The sequence below is a fragment of the Antechinus flavipes genome, chromosome 3, assembly GCF_016432865.1.
Source record: "Antechinus flavipes isolate AdamAnt ecotype Samford, QLD, Australia chromosome 3, AdamAnt_v2, whole genome shotgun sequence".
In the NCBI taxonomy this organism is placed as follows: Eukaryota; Metazoa; Chordata; class Mammalia; order Dasyuromorphia; family Dasyuridae; genus Antechinus; species Antechinus flavipes.
Window position 1 is genome coordinate 193,196,384 of NC_067400.1, and position 12,862 is coordinate 193,209,245.

The following is a 12,862-nucleotide window of genomic DNA, read 5'->3' on the forward strand; positions in this document are numbered from 1 at the left end:
AGTAAACTGAAATTAAAATCAGGAGAACTGATTTGAAATCCTGTTGGAATCAGAACTGTTTACTAGCTGGGTAACTATGAGGTCACTAATAGGTGGTACTGGGTCTGGAACCAGGAAAATCTAAGTTCAAATGTGACCTCAGATATTTATTAGTTGGGTAACTCTGGATAAGTCTATTGGCCTCAGTTTCTTCAAGTATAAAATGGAGATAATAATAGCACCTAACTTGCAGGGTTGCTGTGAGGATCAAATGAGATTAAATTTATAAAGTGTTAACATAGTGTCTGCATATAGTAAGTAGATGCTACATAAAATATTTATATTCCCCCTTTCCTTCTCCTCTTCTTTAATTTGAGCTCTAGTTTTCTCAATTGTAAAAAGCTGGGGGTTGGGGAAAAGGAAATTATATTAATCTTAGTACCCATCCAACAGGGTTGTAGTGAAGATGCAATGAGATAATGTGTGTAAAGTACTGTACAAAACTTAATACAATACATACCATTAGCTACAATTGCTACTAAATTATATTACCAGTTACAGTGTACCATGTAAGGAAAGAATCAATTCTATAGTACCAGATGCTTTGTACAAAGAAGAAAGGCAAATGAAAAGGATATGACCGTGTTGTCAGCAACTACTCCATTTATTAAATGAATGGCAAGCAGTTATCGACTATCAAGATATATAAATTGTGTTGTGCAATGCAGTGAATGAATTACATGTAAGTAGAGATTCATGGAGAGCCAGACTTTACTGAAAAATGAAAATAACAATAACAAATTATATTCAATCTTTCACATTATGCATTCTTTAGTTATATTTGTATGGATGAGAGGAAGTTAGCTGGTGCAGTGTCCGAGTACAGGACTCAGAGTCAGGAACATTTGAATGCCAGTCTGCTTCACACACAGTAATTGTGTGATCCTGGGCAAATCCCTTAAGTTCATTGTGTCTTCTTGGTTTCCTTGTCCATAAAATGGAGATAATAATAGCATCTACATCATAAAGCTATTATAAGGCCCGAATGAGTTAATAAACATACAGTATTTCTCAACTTAAAAGCATACTTTATAGAATTCAACAAAATCATTTTGCTATTAGTAATATATTCTAGTTAATGAGAAAAATCATTCCCTATGCTAATAACCAATTTTCATAAATAAAAAAGTTAAATTTCTACTAAATTTGGGGATTTTTTCTTTGCTTGTTCAGAATACACTTCAAGCTCTAAAAGATTTTCCATCTTTTTCATCATTATGAACATTAGTTTTCATTGTATCATAAAATTAGTGAAAATATTAGTTCCAAGGGAATTATGGATGACAAAATAATAGATGAATTAATGTTATCTGAATTTTTATTATGTTTTGGAGGAAAAACTATTTAGAGCTAAATCTAATTGTACCTCTAAATGAAACACATATGAAGTAAGTTCAGAAATGTTTGTCTTCAACTTAGTTACATTTTATAATATTAAGATGAAATGCCAGGTATTTCCTGGCATAAATAAATGAACAGCAAATAAAAGAGGAAAAAATTGTGGAAAATTCTCTTCTTTAAAAACTGATTCCATACTACTGTTCTATAAGAAAAGACAAGCAAGATGCTCTCAGTAAAACTGTAAAATTCTCCATGAACTCACACAAATTGAAATGTATTGGGGACAAAGTAATAGTGATGTTATGGGATGATCAGCCTTCTTAATGGGGAGAGGAGAAAATCTGGAACTCAAAAGTTTTAAAAACAAATATAAAAAAAAATGTTTTACATGTAACTGGGAAAAATAAAATATTAAAAAACTGATTCCATAAGTTCAACTTGAAAATATTTTGAATTGCTTTTCATTACTTTATAGCAAAATATCTTAGGTTCCTAATTGCAGGAAAAACTTAACTAAGTTTTTACCAAGGGTGATTTCATTGGAGTCAAGGGGGATACATTCTAAAAGGGAAAGAAGTAGGATATAAGCAAAAGAAGAAAAAGTGATCGATTTTTAGAGTTCTTAAGTGTAAAAAGTAGGTCCTTTTGGTAACTAAAAGTTTAATTAAAATTACACTGAAAATTGAATTTGCTTTGACTCAGTACCACTGCAAGTACCTGACAATTGTATAACACAGCTAATACTCATTACAAAAATAAAAAACCTCTGAACAGTGAAAATGTCGCAAATTCAATATACTCAAGACCATAGAAGAGGTATCTTGTCAAAATAAAATAGATTATTATTTTCAAAGTTAAATTAGAATGGGGAGGTGGGAAGCTAGAGACTGAAAATGTCTAAATTGAGTAGCAAAGGGGAAAAAAAACAGGAAACAACTAAAAAAAAATCTAAAACTCTAAGTGTAGATTGGGATTATTTATTGTAGGATCAAGATATACTTCAACAGCCTATGGGGGTAACTACTACTTATTAATTTATTTTTCTACTATCATACCTATACTACTCTCTCAATACAAATAGGCACCAACAGAGGCAGCTAGATGGCACAGTGGATAAAGCACTAGTCCTTGAGTCTGGAGGACTTGAGTTCAGATATGAACTCAGACACTTAATACTTCCCAGTTGTGTGATGCTGGGCAAGTCACTTGACCCCAATTGTTCTTACATAACAACAAAAACAAATAGGCTATAGGACAGATGCTCATAGGATTGGTTGATAACTTTTCTCAAGATCAAAAGGATCATTTTGTGAGTAAGCTATCCTCTTAACAAAGTACCTCACAAGACCTGACCAGTAAACTCCCCTTTCAGACAGTATTCTTAATTAGCTTTTAAAAATTGTATTTATTCAAATGACATAGCAAGAAAAGTAGTTATGAAACATTTCCCCCCAAATATGGAGTCCATACTCCCACAAATACATAGTCTGTGAAGGTAAGAGTGAACACAATATATGATAGTAGACTATGTGCAAAATACAATGATAGCTATCTTAACTATCATTTATAGTGTTATGCCCATAGCCAAGGTAATTCAGAGCTCTTAAATATCTGGGTCTCAATGTACTTTCTTTCTCCAAAGGGTCATCATGAAACTTGTTGCAGGAACATATATTGTATCTAGGATATACTGCAACATATCCAACATATAAAGGACTGCTTACCATCTAGGGGAGGGGGTGGAGGGAGGGAGGGAAAAAAAATCGGAACAGAAACGAGTGTCAATATAAAGTAATTATTAAATAAAAATTTTAAAAAAAATTTAAAAAATAAAAAAAGAAAAGAAAAGAAACTTGTTGCAGGGTGCTTTATCAATGATGTACCAGTTCCTCTGATATTCTATAGGGCTGCTTCTTCAAAGAGAGTGGTGTCTCAATACTATATAGGCCCAATTTCTAATATAGATCAATTTATGGAATTGGCTTTTCACTGGGAGCTGCTGCTATTGAACCAGGCTGGGCAGTCACTCTGACTGGGGCAATTTATTTAGCTACTGATTTTTCATAGGAACTGCATTTCTACTGGACTCATTGATCCATTGATATTGCGGATTCAGTTTTCAATGTACAAGTACAGTTTTATCACCTTAAGTTTCCATCTTGGCTAAGTGTTATAGCTCTCTTTTTAGCTAGAATGTTAGAGCACTTTTTTTCCAGCAAGAACTGATTCCTTTACACTTAAAAGGCCTTTCCATTTATATTCTGGTGTCTTTGTCTCTTATAACTTAACAATCTTGCTGAAATAGATATGGGACACAATCTTATATAACATTTTTAGATTAACAATCCCAAAAGTTAAATGGTTTGCTCCAGATCACACTACTAGGAAATACTGAAATCAGAAACTGAACCAAAGTCTAAGCAATCAATCAACTATACCATGCTGTCTCTCTGTAATTAATGATCAAAACAATGACATCAAATCATAGAAATTGTTAATATCTTGAAGTTCAAGATTTTTATCTAAATGACTGAAGTAAAAACCATCTTTGTCCTTAAATTTTATTATCTGGGAAGTTCATATAAATGAAATATTTTCTAAGACATTTAATATGAGATATTATGGTGTTATATCTAGTATCAGTTTATTTTCATCTTTGATGGTAAGAAAGGAAAAAAGCCTACTGTGTGACAGGCACTATATTAAGTACTTTACAAATATCTTATTTGAGCTATACAACAACTGAGGTAGTTAGTTGCATTATTATTCTTATTTGATCATTAAGGAAATTGAGGCAGACAGGAGTTAAGTCATTTGTCCCTGGCTATACAAATAGTGAATGTCTGAGACTGGATTTGTGCTGAGGTCTTTCTTACTCCTTACTGTGAAAGGAAAAAAAAAACCCCAACAACCTAATTACAGTTTTTAGTATAATCAGTTGACTCCTCTTTCTCCCATCATGAACTTGGATTATTATCTCTTACTCCAGTGAGAGGTAGTTCAGTGGTACAGAGAACAGAGTTCTGGGCCTGGAGTCATCTTCCTGAGTTCACATCTAGCTTCTGACACTTACTAGTTGTGTGATTCTAGGCAAGTCACTAAATTCTATTTGTCTCAGTTTCCTCATCTATAAAATGAGCTGGAGAATGAAATGGCAAATTATGTCAATACCTTTGCCAAGAAGACCCCCAAATGAAGTCACAAAGTTTCTGACACTACTGAAAGACAGGCCTGTGAATTCTCTTATAGAGGGGTATTGGATACTCAAAGCCAATAAACTCATGATTAATCCTAAATTTCTGGATTAAAGTTCTAGCTCTGTGTTCTCTCCTTAAATAGAATATAAACTCCTTAACCTAAGAGACAGTTTCATTTTTGTCTTTGTATTATTCTATTGCCTAGCACAGTGTCTCACTGGTGTTAGGTCTTTAATAAATACTTATTGATTAATAGAGCAACTGATTTATTGATTGGAAGTATAACACAGGCAAGTCACCTTATCACTTTCTTCCTCAGTTTTTCCTTTATAAATAAAAATAATACTTCTCCTCCCTATCTTACAAAGTTATTGAAAGTAAAACACTTTATAAATCTTCAGGCAATCAATCAACATTTATTAAATGTCCACTATGTGCCTTGCACAATGCTGAGGGCTAGGGATACAAAAAGAGGCAAAAAAAAAAAATAGTCCCTGATCTCAAGGAGCTTAAATTTAATGGAAGAAGGCAACTTCCAAAGATATAGAAAGTAATTCCATATACAGGATAAATAGAAAATAATTAACAGAGGGAAGAATGAAGAATTAAGAGGGATTGAGGAAGGCTTCCCATAAAAGCAAATATTTTAATTGAATTTAAAGTTGTCAGGGAGACTAATAATCTGAATTGAGAAGGAAGAGCATTACAGGTATATAGTGTAGCCTTGATTGGTTAACAGGAACACCCAGATTAGGAAACTCTTTTTGCCAATGAAGCTTCCTTTTCTGGAATTTCTAGTCTTAGAGTGTAGTCTTGAATGTAGGAGCACTAAAAAGTTAAAAGACATGTCCAGGATTATATACAGTAATACTTCCTTACTACCAGCGTTTCAAAGAGAAAGCTTTTTCCAGAGACCTGCTAGAACCGGTAAAAGGGTAAAGTAGGCTAGGTGCAGGCATTTTCATCACATTCTTGGTGGATTCTTGAGGCAGTAATAGCGCACACCCAAATATGAAACTTGACCTTGGGAGAATGGATTGTTTCTGAAAAGATAGTTAGCTAAAAGACTACAGAATATAAGAAGGGAAGGAGGGAGGGAGAGAAGGAAGAAGGAAGGAAGGCAGGTGGAAGGGAGAAAGGGAGAGAAAGAGGAAGAAGAAAGGAAGAAGAAAGGGAGGAAGGAAGGAGGGAGGGAGGAAGAGAAGGAGTGAGGGAGGAAATGATGGAGGAAGGAGAAAAAGAAGGAAGGGAGGAAGGAACGAAGGAACGAAGGAAGGAATGAAAGAAGGAAGGAAGGAAGAAGAAAAGGAAGGAAAAAAGGGAGGAGGGGAGAAGGAGGGAGGGAGGGAGGGAGGAAGGAAAAGAAAGAGGAAGGGAGGTTACTTCTTTATTTTTTACAATTTCTCAGAGGACGGAGAATATTTCCGTTAGGTGTGGGGATGGATCGAAAAGAGAACTCTTAGGCTTAAAAGCAAGTTAATAATCTCTGTGCTAGGATGGCTAGAGTAAACTACACAACAACCACTAAAGCCTTCTCCACAAAGCCCAATTTTGAAAGTCCACACTCCCTCATGATAGAAATGCCTATGCAGAAAGGTCCCATCTCAGAGGGGGAGTAAATCCTAGGAAAATTCTGTCCACAAAAAAGTAGAAGAATAGAGTGACTACTCTGCATTCTCAGAATAAAACTAAAATCCATTCCAGGCCCAAAGCTTTATGATATTAGAAGTACTTCACAGAAAGACAAGAGAATAGATTTGATTCATTATAAATTATTATAAAAATATCATGCTGAAATAAAAATTATATATAATATATATAATTATAATTCTATATATCATATAGAATTATGTATAATACAATATATAACTTTAAAATACATTTATTAAGTTTTGTAGGCTACCTAGAGAAATTTTTTTCCTAAAATATTTTTCTTTAATTTTGTATATTGACTGCAGTAAGAATATGTGGATTAAATGACTTCTAAATGTAGTGTAATAACAAAGCTGGTATATATGTAGTGTTTTAAAATTTGTGAAGCATTTTGTATCTGTTAATTCACTTTCTCTTCATAACAACACTGAGAAAATTATTATTATTAGTCTTGTTTTACAATTGAGGAAACTGAGACAAATTAAGTGACTTTTCCAAAGTTCATGCATATAGATACACACATATGAAAAGAGTCACAGCTAAATAAACATACATACACACACATGAAACAAGATTCAAAATCATGTGTTCCTGACTCTAAATCTTCTTCTCCTGTCTTATCATCAATCTGCCTCAATTCTATGAACTCGTGAAATCAGAGTAAGACAAGATAATTAACAAAATATTCTAATAATTCTTTTCCAATTTCTGTTCATCTTTAGAAAGACAAAACTAGGAAAATTATGAATTTGTAATTTCTTTTGGTTCTTTTTTTAAGGCTTCCTATATTTATGTAATTATTGTTTTTCTAAGTACTAGAAAATATAGCTAGAGAACTATTTATTGTCAAGTGATACCTACTCTTTCTAGATATATATCCCAAATTAAACTTACCTAGTAATTTTTGGAAACTTTATTCTTTATCTGTTTCTTAATCCCATCTGCTGAAAACTCATTTTAGATAAAAGAAATACTCTCTTACCTGTCATCATCCCATAGGTAGACTGTTGGTTTCCATAATGGCAGGAAGGTACGGAATAATGAAGACTTGCTGATGTATTTCCAAAAGTTGTCATGGAGAAATGCATGTGCGAAAATTTAGGAGTTTGGATCAAAGACAAAATAGACGGGACTGGTAAGAAAATGTATGAGGATTCAAGACATATTCTTTTCAACCCAGAAATACATAATACATATATATCTATGTCTATGTAAATGTTATGTTATTTTTAAAAGTTAATTGCTAATAATTCTTCAATTGGATGAAATTCTCTTGTAAATAACATACAATAGGATTTTCATTTCTCAAAAATGATAATCATTAAAAGGTCTTACTTGAGTAGAACCTCACTATAATGCTAAGTCATCTATCAATTTTATAGATGAAACTTCCTCATAGTGAGCTTTGTGGAATACTTTGAAAATTAGATCACCTAAGATATGTACTCTGAATCGGCACATATAGCAAATTTCATTTAGCAAGGATAAGTTGCAAAGTGATATTTCTTTCTATTAAATTTAGTGGTAATTAAAATAAATATTTTACAATAAAAAATGTAAATTGTATTTCTAGATCTTTTACAAAATTTTCCTATAAAAGTAAAATAGTAAACTTATTCAACATATAGTTAATGCTAGGGAAAAAAAACACATCAAAATTCTGATATTAAAACAAACAAACTTCACTGATGTTAATTTATTAAGCACAATGATATATGGGGTATTTACATATTATAATTTACTTATATTCTTAGTACCCATATAATAATCAGGACACTTGTCCATTCTGTTATAAAATCTTCCAAAAATTATTAAAAGTAGTCCCAAAATGACCTGAGTAGCTTGATTTTGATAGTTGAAGCTATTAACATTTACAGATACAGCTTCATTCAAAATTAATGATGGGTTCATATGATTTAATTATGCAACTTGAGACATTTATCATGTTTGCCAAAATCAAAGTTACAAAGTGTATAAGAAGCTAGCTTCAGAGTCAAGAAGACACAGCTTCAAGCCCCATCTGACAAATAACTGGCAGTTTTAATACTGGCTCCTCACTTTTTCAGGTTCCACTTAACTCTCTAAGTCTAGAAAATATAAGAAAGTGTATGGATGTGCACTGGTAGAAGGGATTTCTCTATTGGGAGACCCTATAACAGTGAAATCCTAATTCCTACCTATCATGTCACATTAACAAAGTTCTTATCAAATTTTAGAAAAACAGAAATGAGTATAAGAAAGAATACAGAATATTATAGATTACTGTATCTGAATTGCTATAATTTTGATATTATTTGATTTCTCTTAAAGAGGGATACTAATTTATTTTAAATTAAAAGTGTAAAAGATAATACAAAGTTTAAAATTAGGGAAATTTAAATTGAGATTAAGTTTAGGATTTTAAAATTAATTAAGAATATGCTTCCTCTTGTGAATTAAAAAAAAAGTTATAATATAGATGAGTTCCCCTTTTTCAACTAATAAATATAATCTAACTCACCTTTAAATAATAAGGTCTGACAAATTTAAATTTTTTTTCTCTGGTTTAGGAAATAAGTAATTAAACAAATATACACAAATAATTAGATGCCTAAATATTTTTCTGTCAGTAATGACTAATTATGAAGCTTCATTTTAGCAACAACAACAACAAAAAAGGATTTCTCATTAATATTTCAGTATTCCAAGCATCATGTATTTACTGTGCTAATGTAGATTGTCTTAGAAGACAGTTTTTTGTTTTTGTTTTTAGTTTGCTATGGATAGAAATGTTTGCCTTGTGATTGAAAAATTCAATATTCTGTAGCCAGCCTAATAAGTCTTTCCAAAGTTAGTTAGGGCTGGCCTCAGATAATTTGAAGTCTTTCTAGATTTGTAGACAGAACTTCCATCAAGTTATTATATTCTTTGAGAAATAGTGGATTTTTTCCTAGTTAAAAAAAAAAAAAAGATTAAACCACTTTTTCATATTCATACATATATGTCTTGTTTACAATTCATTTTAACAACCTTCTAGGTTTTCATTTATTTTTATGTTCTTTTGATTTGAAATTTGGAAAGGAATGAAGGTAAACTACATTGAAATTTAACACATGAAATTATTCGCACTGGGACATAGTTTTATTTAATGAATTAAAAAAACAAATCAAGAATTCTGTGTTATATAAATGCTTGTTTTGTTCTCTGAATTGAAAATAAAATGAATTTCTAATACAAATCAATCTAAAAATCAATCAAAAGCAGGCTTTTTATTTAATTAATCCTATAGATGATTGCCTCAGTTTTATATTTCTTTTTATGCACAAATAGGCAACATGGAAGGTCTTTCTACATTGCTACAGTATACAAAGTCACAGTGTTACCATATCCATTTTTACCATTGAATAAGTATATGTTGGGATCCAATACTACTTTACAAGGAAAAAACCAACTGTTTTAATACCTATACTTTTTGACCTTTTTCTCTAAATGAAATTTATTTTTCAGTATTTTCATTAATGCTATTTATTGGGCTAATGGAATTTTCTTTCAATTTGACCTGTAAAATTATCCATGATGATATGTTCTATCGTGAAAACTTGGTAGCACAGGAAATTCATTATATATGGGAAAAATATTTCACCAAAACCCAGATATCTTAGTCTTCAACGAAGTTTTGAGTATGGTTTAGATTTGAATGAACAGTGGTAAATAATATATTTGTTGACCTATTTATATTTAGACTGTGAACTTTATCATAAAAGAATATTGTGAAAAACTCAGAAATTTTAAAACGTATCTACAAATAAAAAAGTAAGCAGTCTTTATATAAAAGTTTTATTTCTTTTCAATAAAGGCTTTTTACATATATTTCAGAAAGGGGAAAATTGCAATCTATTCTTCCAGTATTGCTGGTATAGGCAATTTATATTTTTAAGGACTTGACTACTTTATAGATCAACTTTTTAGAATGCAATATAACTATGTCATTGCACAATAAAAATAAAAATGAGTAATGCTGAGCCCATGAGTTATTATTTTTGTAGGTTTGGTCAATTCTAGGACAAAAGTATAGAAAATATTTTTTAAAACTTACAAGTTTCTTTATTCACTATGGAGGATGATTATAGTTTAGGACTTATACGTTTTTAAACACTTATATTAGTTCTACAGATATATGGACTCTTTTTTAAACTTGGCTTTTAAAAAAAAAACCTTTAAGTTTCTTGTTTCTTTTTAAATTCCCCCCTGTCATCAGAATCAATTCAAAACAATTATGGATATCATATAACAATTTCACTTGTTATCTGGTTTGGGCATGAATTTTCAGGACTTAAGAGGATGTAGTGTAATTGGAGCTAAAAGTAAAATAAAATCTTAAGAGAATCAATCAATTTCCCAAATCAATGAGACATATTACTTTTTAGCTGCCATTTCCAAGACATTAGTTCATTTACTTGATCTGTGTTATACAAAAAATATTTTCCTTTAAAATAGCCATCAGGTTACAAATGTTCTAATTACTCAATCATGTTATAACAAATTCAGTTTCATTTGCTAATAACCAAAACCAGAATTTCATCACCTATATCAAATTACATTATTTAGCATCACATATAAAAGAAAATTAATATGGGAAAGAAAAATGCTAAATAATATAATTTTCTTTTATATATGATTTTTGTTTGAGAAAAGTGTTTTAACAGCTTTTTTCTTCTTTTTTTGGCTTTAATTTGTAACGCTGCATAACCTTTACTACTTCCTCAAGTATATTTGAATTTTATTAATAAATTTAAAATGATGTAAATTTTAAAGCTAAAATTCTTAAATGACTATAACTGAAAAATAATGTTATTGGAATTAAAGTCAGTACCTGTTGACACTACATTCGTAGCATGGTTGGAGGCTGGCAAGCATTCAGCAGCACTGTGATGCATTATCAGAGGCAGAGTAGCAGAAGATTCAGAATTCAAAGAAACAAAACTATCAACTGAAGTAAAAGGTTGGCAACTCATCCCCAAATCAGAGAAAGAAAATTTTTTAAAATGCTATTTGCTGGATTAGAACTTTAGGCTATTATTCTACAAAGTGCTATCTCAATTCTCCTTACTTGCATATATACATCATGAGGGCTCTGGAGCACAGAAAGGGCATGTGCAGGTATTTATATTGCCTGGAAATCCCTTCTTACATTTTAATGTTCTTTCTGCAGGAGTTTTACTATATAAGCCCAAAGCCTTCTTCCTTCTTATCCAAACAGAACTCACACCCAATTTAACAGGTAGAGAGAGGGAGGGTGGTCTGTTGAGGTAAGAGAGAAACCTGAGATCATAATTGACAGCTTCTATAAGTCGTCCTTAGAGAGGAATGCAGTAGTTTAAAAAAAGTAGCCTTCTAGAAGGTCCAACAACAGATTAAAAAAAAATTAACATTAGATAGGCATTTGTTGTTTACAAGACCTCAGATGCCAACATGTCAAATCTTTCCTCTTTGAAGAAAACCAAAGCTCATAATTTACTTGTAAATCTATAAAAGGAAAAAAAAAACACATTGTAAAATGATTTTTGCCTTTCAGAGAGAATTTGTTTCAGTTAGTGAGTTAGGCAATATATAACCTATTTTCTGAACAAATTTAGAAATTTGAATCCATGATATTTGTTATCTATTTTATTTATTATAATGCTCCATTATAAAATGGAGCACCATATTTCATAGAAATTGGCACCAAAAAATGAAAAGAGATTGTATCCAATTTTTATCCTTTTCTTTCTCCTCTTGTCCTTCCCACCTGTCACTAATTTCTAGATTTTGAGTCAAATTCTATGATGCATATTACCTTAGAAAGCAGCTCTGGAGTACATTGATCTGAGTTCAATATTGGAATGTTTTTAGTAATCAGTATTCTCTGGTTCATTGTGAGATGTAGCATAGTGTCGTGGATAGAACTCTTAGGCTCAAATCCTGACTGAAACATAGTAATTTGCATGACACTGTGCAAGTCAATTAATGACATTATATTTTCTTTTTTTTCGGGGGAGAGGGGAACAAGGCAATGGGAGTTAAGTGACTTGTCAAAGGTCACATAGTTTTTAAGTGTCTAGTATTCAGAGACTGTTCTCAGGTCCTCCAGGGCCAGTGCTCTCACCACTGTACCACCTAGCTGTCCCTGCTGCTCTGTATTTTTTAGGCAAATTCTCTAAGACTAAGTTGCAGAGAACATGCTGATTTACACTGCTAAAGGAAGAGTTTCCTAAACTAATGAAATCATTGATTTGATTTCTATTCCTATCCCCATCCTTATGTTTATAACCAGTCCAGGTCCAATCCTTAGGGACATTTTAATTTGACTTATTTCCAATTCTTGCCTATATATGTCTTCAGATCACTTACAAGCAAGCATGCTTACTTAGGAATTGAACGAGGAACAAGTTTACTATAAATAACAAAGCAAGCAGAGAGGACTGGTATCAGAGAAGGTTCCCTTCCCAAAGACCCCATCTTTGCCCAGAAAAAGTAACTGCAAGCACTCTCAACTTCCATTTGAGGTAGGGAAAAAAAAAAAAAAAAAAAAAAAACAACACTGGGTTTCTACTCCTTTTTGAGACTCATCTTCCCAAAAATTTATATGGTTGGTGTTTGCTGAGTTGCCATCA

General features: G+C 31.7%; 1 protein-coding gene across 1 annotated transcript in view; it reads right to left on the minus strand.

Annotated features, from left to right (window-relative positions):
- Positions 1–11,224, minus strand: part of POU1F1 (POU class 1 homeobox 1) — a 28,054-nt gene extending 16,830 nt beyond the window's left edge. The window contains exons 1-2 of the mRNA XM_051990557.1: positions 11,083–11,224; positions 7,213–7,362 (exon numbers count right to left, since the gene is read on the minus strand). Coding sequence (XP_051846517.1) covers positions 7,213–7,362; positions 11,083–11,224 — 292 coding nt within the window. The remainder of the gene's footprint in view (positions 1–7,212; positions 7,363–11,082) is intronic.
- Positions 11,225–12,862: the final 1,638 nt, after the last annotated feature.